At 44.3% G+C, this 22,198-nt stretch overlaps 1 protein-coding gene across 1 annotated transcript; it reads right to left on the bottom strand.

The window, feature by feature from the left end:
• Positions 1 to 281: 281 nt before the first annotated feature.
• ASRGL1 (asparaginase and isoaspartyl peptidase 1) lies at positions 282 to 22,161 on the bottom strand. Its single transcript, XM_042904706.1, has 7 exons — positions 22,080 to 22,161; positions 20,751 to 20,951; positions 11,702 to 11,844; positions 10,708 to 10,865; positions 2,995 to 3,113; positions 2,255 to 2,365; positions 282 to 1,570 (listed from the first exon to the last, which is right to left on the bottom strand). Exons 2-7 carry the CDS (start codon positions 20,938 to 20,940, stop codon positions 1,365 to 1,367), a joined length of 927 nt encoding a protein of 308 aa, XP_042760640.1. The 5' UTR covers positions 20,941 to 20,951; positions 22,080 to 22,161; the 3' UTR covers positions 282 to 1,364.
• Positions 22,162 to 22,198: the final 37 nt, after the last annotated feature.

Raw genomic sequence — 22,198 nt, 5'->3', positions numbered from 1 at the left:
TTCAGGAGATTCCTTAGTGCCCCTGACCCAGTTAGCCCACCCCTGCCAGTAACCCTGTTTGTTCTCCATATTTATGAGTCTCTTCCCACCGGGAGCTGGAAGCTGGCGGCTGTCTGGCAAACCGTGAGAATGCTGATCATTAGCCCTGCTGATCCCCGTGAGCAGCGGTCGGGTCTCTCCCTTACCTGTTCAGAAAAGGCTCCTTTCCTCTGAACACCCTCCAACGTGCCCAATATGGACATTCTGGTCTCTGTCAACAGTGACTCCTAACCACACTGTTATTCTTTCAAAATAGATTTTATTAGTGGCACATGGAATTTTAAGTTAAGCAGTTTCTTTCCAGAGAGAAGACCTGACAAGACTAAAAAATTATCACAGCAGAAATACCATTTCCAGTGTAAAGAGAGATTAACAGAAGTAGCCTCCACTGAGGAAATTACTGTTTTCCCCGTGCCGACCACGTTGTGCACACGCCCACCAGACAGCGCGAGGACGCAGGAGGCCCCCGTGCAGCCCTGTGGGCTGGGCGCCCCCGACATGGCCGAGGCGGGGAGGTCCGGGGCCCCGTTACCCAGCACGAGGACCCGGAGGGCCTCCAGCAGGCGGAGGCTGGTGGCAAATGCCAGGTGGGTGGACTCCCGTGGGAGTCCCGGAGGGCCCTCAGGCTGGCAGGAGCTCCGCAGAGCACCCCCCGCCCCCCAAGACCCCTCACCTCCAGGGGGCACTTTTGAAGTGTCTGCAAACAGCTCTACATTAGTAAGTCAGAGGAGACCCGAACTTTCTTAGAAAACTCAGTTTATCCTCTTCCAGGTTCTTTCCCCTGACATTCTTCTGACTCAAAGTGAACTCCGCAGCATTCTGCGGTTCTCTGGGACTTGGCCCACCAGCTCTGCTGCTTCTGTGTACTTTCAGATATGCCGCTGGGTCCTTTCCTTCCCGCCTCGCCCTTCACTGGGTCCCGTGGAGAGCCTGCAACCGTGGGAACCCCGGGAGCGTCTGTCTGGGCCCCCCCGCTCCGCTGGGGGTCTCCCACTACCAGACAACGCTCCCTGCACGCAGGCGGCTGCTGTCCCATCAGATGATGTCATTTCTTTCTAACCTAAGACGCTGGGGCCGATTCAGGAGAAAGACTCAGGACTTGGTCATGTGGACTAGTCTTACTTTGACCTTAATAGGGGGATTTCTCTGAGCACTTTCGGATCTGCCCCTCAACCAAACACTCAGATACTCATTGATCAAGGCGACAAAACAGTGACAGACTGCAGAATTTTCCATTTCTAGATCTAATTAATTAAGCTAAATCTCCACACCAGGAAGCTGGACTTTCCCTCCAGGATAGCACCTAGAATACAATCTTCACGGCCCTAGGGCAGGTCAGTGACATTGGTCTCATCAAGGTCAATTCCAGAGTGCAGCTGGCAGTCCTTGGCGGCCGCCCAGGGCATGGAGGCAGAGGTCCACTTCACTGCCCAGTCTCCTGCTTTGCTGACCAAGATGACGCCGCCTAAACCCTTCAGCTTTGACTTCATATAACCCAACGACATGTCGGCAGCCTCTTCCAGTGTTTTTCCTGAAAACAAGGAGAGGCTGTGAAACAACCTTTCAATAAAAAGAAATCTGATGGGAAAATCATTTGTAGTATGAAAAACCAAAGTGAGTTAACAAAGATTCTGGGCAAATGATTTCTTTTTTCTTTTTTTTAAATGCTTATTTATCGCGAGAGCGAGTGAGCGAGTGTGGGAGCACATGTGCCTGTGCGAGTGGGAGAGGGGCAGAGACAGAGGGAGAGAGAGAATCCCAAGCAGGCTCCATGCTGTCAGCATGCAGCCCGACGTGGGGCTCAATCTCACGAACCGTGCGCTCATGACCTGAGCCAAAATCAAGAGTTGGATGCTCAACCGACTGAGCCACCCAGGTGCCCCCAAACGATTTCTATGTGAATGCTTCTTAGAAGGGTCCTCACCGTAAAAGACCCTCTGTGCACTGAGGCAGAGCCTGACATCAGCCTAAGCAGACCTGCTTTTCTCCCACACCCAGGCTCAAAGTCTCTCTACTGCCCAAGATGCCCAACGCAGACAATATTCTAAATGCACTTCTTTCCAAATCCTAACAGAAGGTGGGAAGAAGTCAAAGTAGGTAACAGCCTGAAAGGAACATCTAAAGCAAATTAAAAAGGGTTTCATCTACTTTCCCTCCTATTTACGAAGACCTTCCGTTCACTCGTCTTCAGACAGTATGCATTTGTTCTATGTACCTTGTTCTACGTGGAAGAGAGTGAGTCTGGCCAGATTCACCTTCAGGATGCTCTCCCCGTGCCCCGTTGTTGAAATGGCACCAATGTCATTGTCAGCATAACCTCCAGATCCTGCCCCAAAAAAGTGACAACAGTGAAGAAAGTCAAACACAGATCAAGTCTAAGGCTACGTAAATACTGAATCCCAAAGAGTGCCAAAGTGTGGACAAAGGTCAGTAGCTGTGACGCTTTAGTGTGAACAAAGCGCCAGGTGATGACCCTGAAACCAGGGGGATGAAGGGAGCCCCGGGAGGGAGGGCAGGACTGACCCTTCCTGGAACAGCTCCCCGAGGGCACGCGGGTGGTCTGCACAGGGCGAGGCATATACAGCCACGCCTACCCCTGCCCCTCACCCCGCTTCCAGAATGAGGCCATGTGCTTCGGTGTCCACGCAAATACTTCCACTCGTAACGTCGCTGTATCAGCAACGTGTGGCTTTCATGCCACTCAGATCCAGTAACTGCCCACTGAAATTCTCAGCTTTTTCTGTTTGTTAATTTGAGCCCAGGACTGGGAAGAGGGTTCGTGTATGTAACCCTCTGGGACGAAGTCTGCAGATCCCGAAAACGGGGTAGAGGGAAGAGGCCCTCGGGGGCTCATGGGGGACAACTGGAGCCTCCCCCGTCTCCCTCTCCAAGTCCTCCCCAAAGCCAGGTGGGTGACTGTGGATGGGAAGGGGCAGAGCCATTGGTGAGGCCCACCTATGCATGGCGTGTCCCCAACCCGGCCGACCATTTTATTCACGATGCCCCCCGTCGAGGTCGCGTAGGCCACGTTTCCGTTGCAGTCCAAGGCCACGGCGCCCACGGTTCCTAGGTTTCTGCCAAAAATAGAGAAGTGACAGGCTGAGACGAGAAACACTCCCACAGGTAACAACGTAACTTAACAGCACTTACATTCCCACATTACAGGTTAATGGCAAACGGGCCACACTTTGATCCCAATATTCCTGACTCACGGAAATGGCAAAGAAAGCCCGTTTGCTTTTTATTCTGCAGGTCGGGTAGATTACTAGACACTCTTCTAGACCTCGGCTTCAAGAGCACATCTGATCCCAGCACCTCTGACCTCTAGCTGTGACTTACTTGCTAAGTTTTCTTCTCTGGGTCTCATTTTCCCCACCTATAAAATGGGGACAAAGCAACTGGGTGCTGGGGCACCAGGGTGGCTCAGTCGATTGAGCGTCTGACTCTTGATTTCGGCTCAGGTCATCATCCCAGGGTCATGGGATCGAGCCCCTCATCTGGCTCTGCGCTGAGCATGGAGCCTGCTTGGGATTCTCTCTCCCTCAGCCCTTCTCCCTTGCTCAGGATTCTCTCTCTCTCCCTCTGCCCTTCTCCCCTGCTCAGGATTCTCTCTCTCTCCCTCTGCCCTTCTTCCCTGCTCATGCGCCTGCTCCCTCAAAACAAAAGGCGCATCTCAAACTTCAGTGTGCATGAAAACCCCTTGGATCCCCGGGCCCACCCCCGAGATCCCGAGTTGGTGGGTGCAGGGCGGGACCGAAGACCCTGCATTTCTCACAACCTCCCAGGTGAGGCTGATGCTGCCCGTCAGACCCCACTTTGCCTCTTTCATGGCACTTGCTGCAAAGACGAGATAGGTTATTGTTTTCTCTAACATTTTATTATACATTTTCAAGTAAAAAAGTGAGAAGAATATAATACAGTACAATCACAGCTCTATACCTGCCACCCAGGTTCTATAATGAACTGTACTTGAGGCACAAAGTGCCGGGCACAGCAGGGAGCTGAATCGACCACGTCCCTTCTCCTGTGCAGCTTGAGTTTGGGGGGCAGAGGGCAGCAGAGCAATACAAATTTGCTTTATGGAACGACAGTAAAAACTACCACGAGTCCAGAAGCATGGAGACACTTCGACACAGGGCCTCTCTGAAGGAGGTGAGGGCAAGCTGTGCCGATCGCTGGGGAGAACGCTCCTGAAGCAGCAACATGATTGCTAAACTCATGGAATCTGGAGGGCACTGTGGCTGGAGAGAATAAAGTGAGGGAGAGTGAGGAGGGACGGCCAGCAGCCAGACCATGAAGGCTCTGATGGGCGGGGTGACCGTGCACCCCGGTTACCTACGACAGTCCTGACTTATGCCTTTTGTCCCTGCTTGTTTCACCTTCGCTCTCAAAATCAAGTTCCAATTTGAATACTAAATCACCTGGTTCTCCTACGTAAAGGCCGTCGTCAGGGCTTTCACTCGGGAGGCGGGGAGACACTGGAGCACTTGAGCCAAGGCTCATCTTGTCACAAGAGGAGTTAAGCTTTAAAAATACTATTCTCACCACGACGCGCGTCCACCAGGGTGGCTAAAATGAGGAAGACTTGGTACCAGGTGTGGCCAGGACGTGCAGGGCTGGGATGCCCCGTCATTCCTGCTGGAAACGTAAACTGGTGCCCACACCCCTTTGGAAAACCATCTGGTGGAATCCACTGAAGCTGACTTAGCAACAACGCTCCAGCATTTCTACAGTCTTCCGGCAGAAATGTGGAGTGTTCACCAAAAGAGGACACCCAGATGTTCGCAGCAGGACGGTTCGTAGTAATGGAAAACGGAAAACGACACAAATGTCCAGCAGAGGTGGAGTAAATGAGTGGGGACACAGCCACGAAACAGAATGATGCCGGCGGGGGGTGGGGGGGGCGGTAAGCTGCCGCTGCAAACAATACATGGATGAAGCCGAGAAACCGGACGATGAAGAAAAGGAATGGCGATACGCTGTTTCCTGATCTGGGGGCCGATTGCATGGGTGTGTCCACCCTGTGAAAACTCACTAGGGGTACATAAGATTTATGCACATCTGGGGTGCCTGGTGGCTCAGTCGGTGAAGTGTCCGACTTCGGCTCAGGTCATGATCTCATAGTTCGTGGGTGTGAGCCCCGCGTCGGGCTCTCTGCTGCCAGCTCAGAGCCCGGAGCTTGCTTTGGATTCTGTGTCTCCCTCTCTCTCTGCCCCTCCCTGGCTCGTGCACTCTCTCTCTCAAAAAGAAAAAAAAAATTAAAAAATTACATGAGTTATTAAAAAAGATTTATGCACCTCTGTATGTATGCCACATTTGTACACAAAGTCTCTCTTAACACGATTATTCTAGCAAATGTATGTTGGCAGAGGGAGATGAGACTGGAACTAGAGAGTGGTCAGGGGGTTTGAAGAGTCGGTGGTCTGTGTGAGGGTGGTGCTGTGGTGTGGGAGAAGCAGGCTGGGCTGGAAACATTTTTTTAACAGAGAAGACAGCCTTAACACTGAGGAGGAGGGACGCAACGGCAAGGAAGAAAAAATGATCACAGGACACAGGCACATTCACAGAGACGAATGAACCACAGACAAATGCCAAATGCTCAAACTTGTTAATAGTCCAGGAACAGCAAATTAAAGCAACAAGTTTAGGGCGCCTGGGTGGCTCAGTCGGTTGAGCATCCGACTTTGGCTCAGGTCATGATCTCACAGTTGGTGGGTTCGAGCCCCGCGTGGGGCTCTGTGCTGACAGCTCAGAGGCTGGAGCCTGTTTCAGATTCTGTGTCTCCCTCTCTCTCTCTCACCTTCCCCTGCTCGTGCTCGGTCACTCACTCTCTCAAAAATGGATGAACAAACATTAAAAATACCCTACTAAATAAAAAAAAAATTAAAGTGACAAGGTTACCCTTCTCATGTCAGAGGAAGAGAGGCAGTCCCAGTCTCAGCTGGTGGCAGACCCACGTTGAGGCAAGATTACAAATACAAATGGAGGCCCATACCCCATGTTTACTTCTTGGAAGTTGTAAATACGTTCTATTCTCTTAGAGCGATGCATAGGTTTTAAAAATATTGTAAAGCTATGGCTCTTATGTGGCTGAAATTTGGCAAACTACCAGCGGTGACTTAATTTCATTATGATCATGCCCATCTGGGTTCTCCATTGATGGCTGGATGATGGGAAAAAAGAGATGTGCGCACACACACACACACACACACACACACACACACACACACACACACCCCACCCTGGTAAGTGATTGAGTGTCTACTCCACAAGACTGGCTCTCCTGCTTTGCTTTCAGTTTGGGAAGCCGCTGCTCTTGTAGCTGTATGTCCATACAACATTCTGTTCTGTTGACCGACTGCCAGATAAGACAGATCTTTTTGAGTCGGTGTAGTTCTTGGCAGGTTTTTAGTTAATTTTAATTTGGCGAAGCTTCACTCTGCTGAGGCAGTAGCAGCTGGAATGACCGACAAAATTCCTCAAGCAATCCTTGGATTTGGAAGTGCCTCCTGATTCGAACACTGGCACGCTCACATGCTCGAGGGCAGCATGTGGTAAAATGCTGTAACAGAAGACTCTACTAAATGTTTTAATCTGATCAAATAAATCACAATCGCTTGCTGTAGTCGTTTCTGTCACCTTAAACAGGAATCTAGATCCACGCAGGGTACCTTCGGCGTATTATACAAAATCTTAAAGCACAAGTATGTTCTTTGACTGTACGCAAATCTCTCTTCAAATGATACTCTGATACGTAATAAACAGAAAAACAGCCTCTATGGGAGCTGGTCTGGGGGTTATTTGTACACGAATCTTCTCCTTCAAGTCGCACAAGTATTTTTGCTTCCTTCTTTCGGTTTCCTTTTATTGGAATGTCATTTTTCTCGCTTACTTCACATCCAGTTTGATTTTGTTTCCCTAAACTTCACATTTTCAATCCTTTTAGACGTAAAATAGCCAAAAAGATTTTTAAAGGTTTTATTAAGCTTATCAATAGAAATGAACAGTTCCTACTAAGTGACTATAGAGAGCATAAATTCAAAATTAATTTCACTGTTAAAGTCCATAATTTTCTCCTTGAGGATCATGTGTGGTTTCACGGAACTCTTTTTATCAATGTGATTCTCGGATCGGACCCTCTCCTGTCCCACAACATTGATGCTGTCGGCACAGCAGGGGCACACCTTCTAGAAAGAGATTTAAACTGTGAGCCTACCTGTCACATGGAATACTTCTGGATTCTTGGCCAAACTTCACGGTATCTTTTATTTTGCTTTTGACAGTCTCTAAAAAAAATTTTTTTTTTAATGTTTATTTGTTCTTGAGAGAGAGAGAGAGAGAGAGACAGAATGTGAGCAGGGGAGGGGCAGAGAGAGAGGGAGACACAGAATCCGAAGCAGGCTCCAGGCTCCGAGCCATCAGCCCAGAGCCTGACTCGGGGCTCGAACTCACCGACCGCGAGATCGTGACCTGGATGAAGTCGGACGCTTAACCGACTGCGCCACCCAGGCGCCCCGAGAGTCTTTTAAATTCACGACCAAGATGGAAAGTTTTCCACTTCTTCTCTTAATCCAAAACACCTACTTCAAAAAGCAGGTATAAAGCCAATAAAATGTCCACTGACTTTGACTTGTTTTTCTTCGCTGGCTCGCATAGTGATACATATAAATGTTAGCTGCTCCAGAGGTCTTCTGACCATGGTACATTCTAGCTGAACAGAGTATTTTGTTAAAAAAAATTTATGTATTTGATTTCATCTCTTATTACCCATTAAATTAATCCGTCTGAGCTCAGAGCCTGGAGCCTGCTTTGGATTCTGCATCCCTCTCTCACTCTGCCCCTCCCTCGCTCATGCTCTGTCTCTCTCTCTCAAGAATACAAAAACAAAAAAACTAAAAAAAAAAATACAAAAAAAATCTGTCTGAATTCTCTATCCTAGACAGTGACCATATTAGTTTCGTTATTTTTTGTCTTAATTACATGTTCGGTGTTTTATCAACTTTTGAAATAATTTTTACCAAGCCCGGAAATTTTCTACTGGGTTCTGTCAACACTGTGCTGACAGAGTGCCATGCAAAGCATCATCCGCCCTCGCTAAATATCGGACACGCAGTATTACTCTTCCAAGAACCTCACGTCCATGCTCCATGTCGTCTTTTCCTTTTTCCGCTCTCATCTATCGCCTGTTTCCTCCAATCCTAGCAATTGCGTCCTTTCGGTGTGTGAATCTTCATGATGAGCAATGACGTCATCTTCCTTTAGTCCAGAATGTGCACTGCTGGGATTTCATCTGAACTACTCAAATTGAGGATGTAGCAAGAATGCTATGCTCGTTAATTTTCACTGTTTTGATGGGTAATTCAATCTTCACTGAACCAAGAAGCTGGAATGTCCTGCTTATGAACTTTCAGTGGATTGTCCTGGAAGGAGGCCGCTTACTTTACTGTTTTGTTTTTTAAAATGCACACGGAGTGTGTCCTGGAAGATTGTTTTCCTTTTTTTTCCTTTCAGCTTTTTGTTTTCCTTTGTGAGTTCCACTTTTGTATTCTTTTTCGTATCAAAATCTTGACTTAACACGCATTTTCAATTGTCTAGGGATTAAAAAAGATGCGATTGTCTTGAAAGTGTACAAAATTAGGATGTATTTTCATCAAACACGAAGAGCAAATAAAACTGAATCAATATAAATGAACTGCAGATACACTTTCAAGTGTATCTTGAAATATGCCAAATTATCTATTTATAGTAAATACCAATATTAAAGTCAGACATGAATTACACTTAGCAAATACAAGATTTTGAAACAAAACTACTTAAATGTTGAAAATGTTAATATATTACAAAAATAAAACCATTCCGAATTCTAACATTCAGCGTCCATTCAGCTGCCAACATAAAGAGCTGGTTCCTCACGCAGGTTCTGTCCAGACCCTCACTGTCCAACGCGGCAGGTGCGAGCTACCTGTGCCCCTGGCCTCTGGAAGCGTGGGCAGCCCCCAGGGAGATGGGCCGCAGGCACAGCATATGGGGCAGGTTTTGAAGATTTAGTATGAAAGAAGAATGTAAAATATCTCAAATAATTTCTTATATTGATTACAGGCTGATATGGCACTTTGGATATACTGGGTTAAACAATATTAAGTTCACCTGTTTCTTTTTAGGATTTTTAATGTGGCTTCAAACGTAGCTCTTGTCTTTCTACTGGACCGTGCTGGTCTAGGCCTACATACCCGCGAATTTGAGAGTCACGGCAATCGGTCCTCACGTGTGAGTCTCACAGACATTGTACTAATTCACGAATCGTGAATCCCGCCAGAACCGCAGCATAAAACATGTAAGGAGGTCGGAAACTGAATATCTGGCACTATTGGGAAACAATACTTTGTTGCTTAAGAATTTATTTGACAAGCTATTCATTTGTCTTTTTCTCTTACCTAAGTCCTTCTGCTGCTCCATTCTTCCCCCACTCCGAAGCAGTGTCCATTTCTGGTATCAGCAGTGGCACAGTCCACAAATCTTTAGATTTAGGTGCTCTTTGGTTCCAAGACACAGAGCAAGATGCAGAGAAGCATTTCCCTGGGGGCTGAATGGTGTTAATCACAAGAGTGGATGATGAGGGTTATGGGTCATGCAGGCCACTGCTGAGTGACAGAGGCGCCCCAGGTGACTGTAATAAGCCAACTGTTTTGTGTATTTGTGACATGGGGGTCCTCTGAAGTGTAGAACCCGGGGCAGGGTCTCTCTTGCTTACATCTAGGGGCAATGATGGCTGGTGGAGAGGTGTGCTATTGCAGAATTTTTGGAAAGCGATGTGGCAACATGTATTAAAACACCCACGGACCATCAATAAAGCAACCCCATTCCTGTGACTCCAGCTTACAGGTACGTACAACCTTATCAACAGCTACCAATATATGGCCAATCGTGTAAAATAGATTCTTAAGCTGGGGACACATCAGGATTACCTGGACACTTTTTCCTAACACACCTGCCTGGCCTCTTCACTTCTGACCTCTTGGGTTAGATTCTTTGCGGAGGCGGGCCAGACGTGCGTACTGTGAAAAAGCTCCCTAGGCGATATTAAAGTATACCGCTGGTTAAAAATGATAAATCTTCAAGAGTACGCAGGGTTAATAGATTATATCCCATTATAAACTGCCAGGCCATATTCAAATTTTACTTTTCAAATGTTGCTTTGAATAAGGGGGCTTTTATTTGGGATTTTGAAATCTAATATAGAAAACCGTAATTCAGAACATACGACTAATTCAAACTTGTAAGAGCTGTCCTGATTTCTCTGTACTAGGACAGAGTGTTTAAGTAACTTCAGAGGATAGATCGTACAGAGCCTGCCTGGTCTGCTTTCAATAACAGACTGATCAGGAAGCATCCAGGAGTTAACACATTAACACAAGGCACTCTTCCATTCAGTCATCTTGGAGAAGGAGGTCTCGGCCTAATTTGAGTGGTTATTCACAGAAGTAATAAATGAGGTCAAGTTTAAGAGTCAGAAGAGCAGTGTTTCCATTCTGTACTATGAATTATTTTGTACAAACACTGAAACTACCAAGTGATTCTTGACTTATTTAAGAGCTGTAGGTGATCAGAGATTTGTCAAACTTCCACAGTCGAGTAACTCCCCAGACTGTGAGCCGCAGATACACTTACTTTTCACAGTCTGGCTTTGGAGCACCTTTCTCATGCTTCTCTTTCTCTAGGCGTCTTATGTTTCTCTCTGTCACCAGCTGCTCTTTAGGAACTGTGGGAATCCCCATGGCTGTCGCAAATTTTGCTGCACCTTGGTCAGTCAGAAAGCAATGAGTGGTCTTCAGCCAGAAAGAAATGGGAAATGGTTAGATTTCTGAAACAGTTAAAATCTTCTTAACTGCTTCAATTGTATGGCTATAATTAGTTCTCTCTGGGTACAAAACCTCAAAAGTGCAAATTCCACTGGCTTGCTTCTCTAAATGCTGAGCAGCCTGGCGCTCTCGAGATTTTGTATTTTCAAAAAAACCCCCAAATGATGGAATATTACTAGGATCTTAAGTTTAGAGAACAGAATTCATTTTTATTTAACACATGCTATTTTTTTTTGAATTTTTAAAAAAAATGTTTATTTATTTTTGAGACAATGCGAGAGACAGGGTGCAAGCAGTGGAAGGGCAGACAGAGGGAGACACAGAATCCGAAGCAGGCTCCAGGCTCTGAGTTGTCAGCACAGAGCCCGACGCGGGGCTTGAATTTACGGACTGTGAGATCATGACCTGAGCCAAAGTCGGACGCTTAACTGACTGAGCGACCCAGGCGCCCCAATTTAACGCATGCTATTAAACAAGGTCTGTTCCGTTTGTATGTGTTAAGTCATATGCATTGAGAGAAAACTGAAGAAAATACAGGAAGACAACATGAAAACAGTAATTACTGTCAAGGGATTACTAGTCAAACTACACTGTCAACAGAGTTGGAGTCTTGGCTTATTTGACAAATTTAAATAGATTGCTTCTGTTCTTTTATATGACTTTAGGAGAACAGTGCTTGCAAGCATTTCCCTAGAGTAGGAAATTTTAGTCACTGAAGTACTAAAGTACTTAAAAAGTCCTATTTAGTCACTGAAGTATGGCGGTAGCAATTTCTTGCAAAAAAGGATGCTTCAGTCACATACCTTTTCCATAACAAGCCGTGCAAGTTTAATGGGATTTGCTATGCCCTGGACTGCAGAGACAGCTCCTGCAGACAGGTCTTTTCCATTCATGATACTAGCATCCATTTCCACGTCACCATTTACATTCAAGACAGATCCACAACCTAAAACCAAAGAGAAGTTGAAAAGCAAGAATTAAGAACTTAGAAATGGCTCCCAGGTTTCTTCTATGCTGCTGACTTTGTTTATTTTTTATTTTTTAAAATGTTTTATTTTTGAAAGAGAGAGGGTAAAAACGGGGAAGGGGCAGAGGGAGAAGGGGACAGAGGATCCAAAGTGGGCTCTGTGCTGACAGCAACAAGCCTGACACGTGGCTTGAACTTATGAACCGTGAGATCATGACCTGAGCCGAAGTTGGATGCTCAACCGACTGAGCCACCCAGGCGTCCCTAAGCTGCCAACTTCAATTCATCTTCTACTTGCTGCCAGAGAAGCATGTTTGAAAACACAAATCTGGCTTGGTGCCCCATTACCTACAAAATAAAAAGGACGAAACCCTGATCTGGTCTCTGATCTCCTTTGCTGGTTTTATCTCCCCTCCTTGGCTAATTTTACTGAAACACTAGGTTTCCCTGAAAGTATCGTAAGTTCTCACTACTCTGGGCTCTTGTGCATGCTCTTCTCCTTACCACCAGCATGCTTTCTCCAACTTTTTTTTGCCTAGATAATGCCTATGAGTCTAGCTATGCTTAACCTCTTGTGCCTGTTTCCTCATCTGTAAAATGGGATAAGAACAAAGCTCAAGAATATTTAAAGGATTACAAAACTATCCAGTACCTAAAAGGTAAAATTCACAATGTCTGGTATCCAATAAGAAATTTCTAGGCACACAGGGAAGTAAGAAAATATGACCCATAATAGGGAGGAAAAAGAACCCACTTAATGGTAATGGATCATAAATGACATAAATGACAGAATTAGTAGACAAAGATGTTAATAAAACAGTTGTTATAACTATATTCTATATGTACCAGGACATGGAGGAAAACATAAAAAGGACCCAAACAGAACTTCTAGAGATGAAAAAAAAAGTCTGAAGTGGAAAATACACTGGATGGGATTAAAACAAAGTAAGACACAACAGCAGAAAATAGTAATGACTATGAAGAGATAGCAATAGAAACTATCCAAAATGAAAAAGAAGAAAGGATAAAAACCCACCAAACAGAGGATCAATGAGCTTGTGGACAATTTCAAGCAACCCACTCTATGTATATAATTGGAGTCCCTAAAAGGAGAGGGGAGACAGAGGGACAAGAAAATATTTAAGAAAAAAAAATATACAAAAATATCAAATTTGATTAATACTATAAATTCACAGATCTGAGCAGCTCAATAAACTCCAAGCAAAAGAAACATGAAGAAAACTACATGCAGGCACATTATGATCAAACACCTTGGTCTAATCAGATAGAAAATCTTAAAAAAAAAATTTTTTTTTTCATGTTTACTTATTTTTGAGAAAGAGAGAGAGAGAGACAGAGCATGGGCAGGGGAGGGGCAGAGAGAGAGAGGGAGACACAGAATCTGAAGCAGGCTCCAGGCTCTGAGCTGCCAGCACAGAGCCTGACATGGGGCTGGAACTCACAAACGGCGAGACCATGACCTGAGCCAAGGTTGGACACTTAACCAACTGAGCCACCCAAGAGCCCGGAGATAGAAACTCTTAGAAGTAGATAGAGCGAGACACATTCGGAAGTGAGAAAAAGATGAGAATGAGAATACATTTCTTGTCAGAAATGATGCAAACCAGAAGACAGTGGAGCAACATCTTTAAAGTCCTGAAATTAAAAGCAACAACCCCCCCCCCAAAAAAAAACCTGTCAAGTTGGAATTTAATACCTAGTGAAAGTATCTTTCAAAAACTGAAAACAAAGACTTTTTCAGATACACAATAGCTGAAAGAATTCACCCGTAGAAGACGTGCAATACAGGAAATGTTAAAGCAAGTCTTTCAGGAAAAAGGAAAAGGACAGTGGACAACAGTCATGATCCACACCAAGGAAGGAAAAGCACTGGAAATGGCTAGTATGTGGCTAAGCAGAAATACTTTTCCCCTTTATTTTAACAATATCTTTAAAATATAACCATTTAAAGGAAAAATAATAACAACGTATTAGGCAATTTATAACATACACAGAAGTAAAATACATGACAATGATGGCACGAAGGCTAGCAGAGGGAAAACAAGTATGCCGTTATAAGGTTCTTACATTATGCGTGAAGTATGGTATTACTTGAAGGCAAACTGTGACAAATGAGAGATGTATAGTATAAACTCTAAAACACCCTTAAAAAACTATCTAGCTACTAGGCCAACAAAAGAAGACAGAATCATAAACAACACTCAATTGTCCCAAAAGATGACAGAAGAGGAAAAAAAGGAACAATGAATGGATTGGACAAATAAAAAACATATAACAAGATTGACAGATTTATACCTGATCGTATCAATAATCACATTAAATGTAAATGGTGTAAACACCCTGATAAAAAGAAGAGATGGTCAAATTGCATAAAAAGGTAAGATACAACTATGTCCTCCTGAAAAAAATCCACTTTAAATATAAAGATACAAATAGGTTAAAAGTAAAAGAACAGAAAAAGCTATGCAATGCTAAAACGAATTAAATGAAAGTGTGAGCAGCTAGATTAGTATCAGGCAAAGTAGACTCTAGGACAAGGAATGTTAAATAATAATGACATTACATAGTGATGAAGGGATCAGTTCACACAGAAGACAGCAGTCTGTGTACCTAACAACAATTTCTAAGCATATGAAGCAAAACTGATGAAGTCAAAGGAGAAGAGAAATCGCGAAATCCACAATTACAATTAAAGACCTCCTCATCCCTCTCTCAAGAATCAACAGAAATAGAAAATCAAGGTGTAGAAGATCCAAATAACGTTATCAACCAACTTGACCTTACTGAAATTTATAAAACTTTCAATAAACAATAGCAGAGTACATATTCTTATAAATGCAAATGGAATATTTACCAAGACAGACCATATTCTGGGCCAAAAACCAAACCTTACAAAGTTCAAAAGAATGTACATTACACAAAATATGTCCTTTGATTGTCCCATGATTAAAATAAAAATGAGAAGGATATTTGGAAAATCCACAAATACATTGAAATTATCACACTTGTAAATAAACCATGCTTCAATGAGGAAGTCACAAGGGAAATTATAACATGTTTTGAACAGAATGAAAATGAAGAGACATGTGAAAACTTGTAGGATGCAATCAGAGCAGGACTTAGAGGAAAATTTAAAGCATTAAGTGCTTGTATTAGAAAAGACTGGTCTCAAGTTATGATCTAAAAAGAACAGTAAATTATTTCCAAAGTAAGCTGAAGAAAGGAAATAACAGAGATAAATCATTTAAATTCCGAAGAGAAAAAGAATAAGAGAAAAAACAATTCAAAATCTGCAAACCCTCCTAAAACCACAAGCTACTGTTCTTTGAAAAAGAAACCAAACAAAAGAAAAACTTGATAAACTCTAGCTAGACTGACCAAGAAGAAAAGACAGAAATTCAAATAATCAAGAATGACAGAGAGGACCTCTCTACAAACCTTACAGACGTTAAAAAATAAAGACATATTGCAAACAACTCTTAAGCCTATAAATTCAACATCTTATTCAAAATAGCAATATTCCTTGAAAAACATAAAAAGCTCAAAGAAGAAACATAACTTGAATAGTCCCACACCTAATGAAGAAATTGATTTCTTAGCAAAAAACTTTCCATTAAAGCAAAACAAAAAGCCAAAAGAAATTCCAGGCCCAGATGGCTTCACTACCAAACTTTTACAAAGAAATAATACTGATTTTATACAAACTCTTCAAGCAAAACAGAAGAGGAGGGGTACTTTCCAATTCATCATTTGAAGCCAACATTACCCTCCTATCAAAGCCAGATGGATGTTAGAAGAAAATAAAACCACAGATCACTATCTTTCTTGAACATAGATGCAAAATCCTTAAGAAAACACTATCAAATCTAATCAAGCAATAAATAAAAAAGATAACACATAATGACAGAGGGGTGTTAACCCTAGGGATGCAAGCCTGGTTCAAAATTCGAAAACCAATCAATCGATATCCACCATATCAACAGACAAAAGAAAAACCATATGGTCATTTCAATAATGCAGAAAGAGGATGTGATAAGCTTCAACATTCATACCTGATAGAAAGTCTTGGGAAACTAAGAATAAGGAAACCTCCCCAACCTGATAAAGGGAACCCATAAAATCCTACAACCAACGTTCTATTTAATGGTGAAAGACTTTCCCTTTAAAATTGGGACTAGCACAGGATGTTTGCTCTCACCACTCCTATTCAACCTAATATTGGATGGTCTAGCCAGAGGAATATGCAAGGAAAATAAATAAAAGTCATAAAGCCTGTAAAAGAAGAAACAAAATGGTCTCTATTTGCAGATGACATTTACTATAAAGCAATGGTAATCAAGAAAGTGTGGTATTGGTGAAGAACAAATAGATCAATGGGCCAGAACAGAGAGCCCAGAAACAGACCCACATACATATATGGTAAAATAATCTGTGACAAAGGAGTTGTGACATCGTGATTTATAACAAACACATGTTTTGGTCTTTGCCCATGGTTCCCGGCTCTCAGCTCCCAGAACCCTTGGAATTTCCTAGGGGTTGAGTGCCATGGGAGGATCTTTTATTACGACTTTTGGTCTTTCGTCCTCAGTTCCATAAATCACTTCAGTGTCACAAAGGTGAAATGGATATCTTGTCGCATGACAAACTGCTTTCACCCATAACTCAGTTTATGTTAATGAGGTGACTTTTGGAAACCCCCTAAAGATGGGGGGGGGGGCTGGTTGCCAAGGGAACCAACCATAGCTGGAGGGTTAGAACTTTCAGTCCAGTCCCCGATTTCCAGGGAGGGGAGAAAGACTAGAGGCTGAATCGGTCACCAGTGGCCAAGAACTTAATTAACCATGTCTATGTAATGGAGGTGGCATGAAAACCCAAAAGGATATGGTCTGAACAGTTTCCAGGTTAGAACCAGAATGCTTCCATGTGCCACTGTACTAGGCCCCAAACTCCAAGGAGACAGAAGTTCCTTTGTTGGGCACCTGTCTCTGTACCCCTTCATCTTGCTTTTGATTTGTATCTTTTGTAATAAACTGGTGATCTAATGAGTAAACTGGTTTCTTGAGTTCTCTGAGCCTCTCTGGCAACTGATTGAACCCAAGGAGGGGGTCGTGGGAACCTCTGATTTATAGCCAGTAGGTCAGAAGCACAAGGAACAACCTGAATTTACACTTGGCGTCTGAAGTGGAGCACAGTCTGGTGGGACTGAGCCCTCGACCTGTGGAATCTGATGCTATGTCTAGGTAGATAGTGTCAGAAATGAGCTGAATTGTAGGATACCCAGCTGGTGTAGGAAAAGTGCTTGGTGTGGGAAAACTCATACACACTGGAATTGGGTTCAGAGTCTTCAGACAAAGGCAATCCAATGCAGCAAAAAAGATAAGTCTTTGAACAATAGTGCTGGGCACTCATATGCAAAAAAGCCGAATCTAGACATAGACCTTACACCCTTCATGAAAACCATTCAAAATGGGTCACAGATCTAAATGTAAAATGCAGAACTATAAAACTCCTAGAAGATAACACAGGAGAAGGTTTAGATGACCTTGGGTTTGGCTTTTTAGATACCACACCAAAATCGCCATCCATGAAAGAAAGAAATTAAGCTGGACTTCATTAAAACAAAAAATTTCTGCCGTATGAAGGACACTATCAAGAGAATGAGAAGACAAGCCATAGACTGGGAAAAAAGTATTTGTAAAAGGCACATCTCATAAAGACCTGTTATCCAAAATACACAAAGAACTCTTAAAACTCAATAATAAGAAAACAAACACCCTGATTAAAAAATCAGACAAGGATCTTAACAGACACCTCACCAAAGAAAATCTACAGATGGCAAGTATGAAAAAAACTCAACTGTATTTTCATATATTAGCAACACATACTGCTAACTGTAATCTTAAAAAGTAGCATTTACAGGGGCACCTGGGTGGTTCAGCCAGTTGAGCAGTTGAGCGGCCGACCGACTCTTGATTTTGGCTCAGGTCATGATCTCATAGTTCATAAGATCTGCATGGGGCTCTGCACTGACAGCACTGACCCTGCCTGAGATTCTCTCTCACCCTCTACCCCTTTCCCCCGCTTGATGAAAGAAATAAAAGATTTACTTTTTTTATTTTTATTTTTTAAATGTTTAATTTACTTTGAGAGACAGCATGAAAGTGTGGGGCAGGGGGGCAGAGAAAGAGGGAGAGAGAATCCCAAGGAGCGTTCTCACTCTCAGCATGGAGCCTGCCTCGGGGCTTGATCTCACGAAGTGTTAGATCATGACCTGACCTGAAATCAAGAGTCAGATGCTTAACTGACTGAACCACTCAGGTGCCACAGAAATCAAAGATTTAAATAAATGGAAGTTTATACTGTGGTTTGGAAGTATTGGATTGAAAGGCTCAGTCTTGTTAAGATTTCAGTTTGTCCTAAACTGATCTATAGAGTCAACACAGTCCTACCGAAAATCCTAGCAAGTTTTTTTTTTTTTTTTTTTTTTTGGTAAAAACTTGACAAGGTAATTCTCAAATTTGTGGGAAAGACAAAGGGACGAGAATAGTCCAAACAATCTCTCTCTCTCTCTCTCTCTCTCTCTCACACACACACACACACACACACACGACTCTTACTACCTGATTTTAAGACTTAATATAAAACTATAGTAATCAAGACAGTGTCGTATTGGTGAAAGGCTACACATACAGACCAAGGGAATAGAATCCACCAATAGACCCATACATAGAAAGTCAACTGATTTTGACAAGGGAGGAAGGGCAATTCTATGGAGAAAGGTTGATTTTTCAACAACTGGTACTGGAACAATCATGCAGAAACAACCTTGACATATAACTCATACCTTATGCCAAAAAATTATTAAAAATGGACCTGAGGCCTAAATATAAAACCTAAAACTATAGAATTTCTAGAAGACACGTAAGAGAAAACATTTGTGACCCTGGGTTAGGCAGATATTTCTTAAGGTATGACACAAAAAGCACAACCCATTAAAAAATGGGACTCCTCCAGGGGCGCCTAGGTGGCTCAACTGGTTGAGTGTCCAACTTTGGCTCAAGTCACGATCTTGGAGTTTGTGGGTTCGAGCCCTGCATCGGGCTCTGCGCTGACAGCTCAGAGTCTGGAGTCTGCTTCGGATTCTGTGTCTCCCTCTCTCTCTGCCTCTCCCTTGCTCACGCTCTCTCTCAAAAATAAATAAACATTAAAAAAAAATATTAAAAAAAATGGGATTCCTACAAAATAAGGAACTTCTGTTCTTTGAAAGACACTGCTAAGAGAAAGAAAAGACGAGCCACAGACTGGAAGAAAATATTTGCAAATCACGTATCTAATAAAAGACCAGCATCTAGACTATATAAAGAACTCTTAAAACTCAATAATAATAAAAAACACAATAAAGAAATTCACAAAATACTTGAAAAGATGTTAAAATAAACATCGTTTGCCAGAAATTACCACCAGAACGAGGTCCCACCACACCTCTACGACAATGGCTAAAATAAAAAATACTGACACCACCAAGTGCTTGTGGGGATGTGGGGTCATTAGAGCCTTCATACGCTGCTGGCGGGAATGGAAGTGGGAGTCACTCTGGAAAACAGTTTGGCAGTTTCAAATAGTTAAATATATACTTGCCACATGACCAACTTCAATATTAACCCAAGAGAAACAAAAACTTACATTCACACAAAAACCTGTATGTAACTGTTTATAGCGATTTGTAATGGCCCCAAATCGACCATGTCCTTCAGCTGGTGAATGACTGACACTGTGGTATATCCATACAATGGAATACTACTCAACAGTAAAAACAGATGGACTATTCACACTTGTGTCAACGCGGATGGCCCTCCAACGCATTATGCTAAATGAAGAATCCAGACTCCAAAAGCTACGTGTTGTCAGACTCAAAAGGCCACGTATTGCATGATTCTACTCTCTTTTCCCTTAATGTGCTGCAGAGCAGACACCTGGGACAGTGGAAGCAAGTCACTTAGAATGGCAGGCTCTGGTACAGGGCAAAGAGATGAGAACTAGCCACTCCAATTCTGAATTCATACTTCCCAGTTCATGCAGATGACTGATCCCAGTAGTTTAGAGAGGGTGGGAGACCAGAAGACCTGTTCCAACACAGTCCTTTGTGAATAAGTGGGTGTTCTGTCAGCCAGAGGGCCCTGACTGCTAACTGTATGTAATTTAACAAGCCTCCCTCTGAAACAGCAAGCCACTCCTTCTGCTGGCAAGGAGTAGCATCTGGTAAATTCTGGCTCAACCAACAGAGCCATAACGATGCACTTATGCCTCATCTATGGTCAGGCAGACTTCAGAAATTTTGTGTAAGTGTTCAAGAGCGCAGAAGCAAGGGGATGAACAAGACTCAGGAAGTATTTGATGACTAACTGGTTCAGATTTCCTGAAATTCTTTTCTTTGACAGATGTTGGGCAGGTGGGTATCATCCCCCAAAGTATTTTAATCCCTAGATTTCAGGTTCTCTATCTTACTTTTATGTATGTATGTATGTTTATTTATTTTTGAGAGAGAGAGAGAGTCAGAGTATGAGCGGGAGAGAGGCAGACACAGAATCTGAAGCAGGCTCCAGGCTCTGAGTTGTCAGCACAGAGCCCGATGCGGCACTGGAACCCACAAACCTGGAGACCACGACCTCAGTGAAGTTGGACGCTTAACTGACTGAGCCACCCAGGCAACCCTGAATTTAAAAAATTCTTAAAGCAACTTGGTCAACTTAAAATATGAAGTTATACTGAAAAGCTTCTTAGATTGACACTTCAGATTCGATGTATTTAGGGGGGAGAAGATTAACTTGATTTGGCATCATTTACTAACTGCAGTGCAAGTTTACCTGCGTTGAACTCAGGATCATCTTCCAGGACGGTCACAGCTCCTTCCACAGCGTCAACTGCGCTCCCTCCGTCCTTCAGGATTTTGTAACCCTCGGTAGCAGCTCTGATGATGCCCTGACGCACCCGCTCTTTCCTGTCCTTAGAGATATTACTGGCTCCGCCACCGTGGACCACGATGACGGGATTCATGTCGACAGATCCTAGGGATCAGGAAAATGAAAGTGTCATTTTGAACAGGCCCAAGAAAACTACCCTGGATGTAAGCTCCTGGGGGAGATTCCACTGGAGACTATGTCCAGTTTCTACCTCTGGAAGGGAAGCAAGGTTTACAGCCTCAAGCAATTTCCTGGACCGAGAGAATGGGGGATGGGGGCGGGGGACAGAGACAACTTGCTTTGAACTTTACACAAAATGTCCAGAGTGCCCCATGGTCTCCCTCCCCCTTCCCCTCCAACCCGCACCTCCAACACCTTCAGGCTTTGGGCCAGGGCTTTGGGACCCCCTCCCACAGGCTGCCATCTGGCCTCAGGAGAACTCCAGCCCCGTGACCTGTGCCGGGGGGCCTAGCCTCCAGGGCCAGAGCTCCAGCCCTACCAATGGGCTCTTTCCGGTCTCGGTTTCCCCTGGGATGGTCCCTTTTCCGGGACTGTAAGTCCTGCATATCTGCAGACAGGCACCACACTGTGGGCCATGTAGGGATAGCCCGGGGCACAGGTGGGGCCTCTGGGAAAGACACCGGGCTGTCAGGGTCCAACCAGTTTCAAAGCAAAGTTACTAGAGCAGCCAAATCTTGCTGGATATCAGAAGCCATCTTGGGACTGTTAGAGCTTAGGACTGGGAGACTGCTGGCAGCCATGATCGCCAGACAGGCCTCAAAGAAAAAGGGTCTGAGGGCAACCACAATTCCAACCTCCTCATCACTACTGCAGTGGGGGGGAAACGCTGGTCTCAGGATAATTCCTGGTGGGGTAAGACAGGCCCTATCTAACAGGTCTGGAGGGCTGCGGACCCAGGGCAGGTGCGCTGGTGTGAACTGCGCATGCCCTTGCCAGCGAAACTGAGCATCCAGGCTCCCCGGGGCCATCCCTGGTCCAGGCCGTGTAGGGACAAACTGGGCTACAGGCACGGACTTCTAGGGGATACACCGCGTTGCTGAAGCCCAGTCCTCCCAGCCCCCCCCCCCCCAAAAGAGATGCGCCACATCTCACTGGAATCCCTTAGCCTTGACATTCCCGTGTGGTGCCAACTCGTCGGTCCCACCTGCCACGTCCCGGACCCCGGCACCGCGCAGGGCGCTTTCCCGGACTCCGGCAGGGCCGTCGACTTACCGAGGACACCGCGGGCGGCGGACGCAGACGCAGGGGCTTCAGGCTGGGCCGAGCCGCCCGGCCGGCCTCCGAACCTGCGCGGCCCACCGCCTCCGCGAGCTCTTCCGGGAGACCGCTGG

This window comes from Panthera leo, chromosome D1 (assembly GCF_018350215.1).
Source record: "Panthera leo isolate Ple1 chromosome D1, P.leo_Ple1_pat1.1, whole genome shotgun sequence".
Lineage (NCBI taxonomy): Eukaryota > Metazoa > Chordata > Mammalia > Carnivora > Felidae > Panthera > Panthera leo.
This window is presented reverse-complemented; position numbering and strand designations above follow the sequence as displayed.

Excerpts from the sequence above, each read along its gene's own strand:
- ASRGL1 (XM_042904706.1), bottom strand. The coding sequence starts at position 20,940 with ATGAATCCCGTCATCGTGGTCCACGGTGGCGGAGCCAGTAATATCTCT. Across the intron at positions 11,845-20,750 it reads TGATCCTGAGTTCAACGCAG|GTTGTGGATCTGTCTTGAAT; the intron begins GTAAACTTGCAC and ends CTTTGGTTTTAG. Across the intron at positions 10,866-11,701 it reads CACGGCTTGTTATGGAAAAG|ACCACTCATTGCTTTCTGAC; the intron begins GTATGTGACTGA and ends TTCTGGCTGAAG.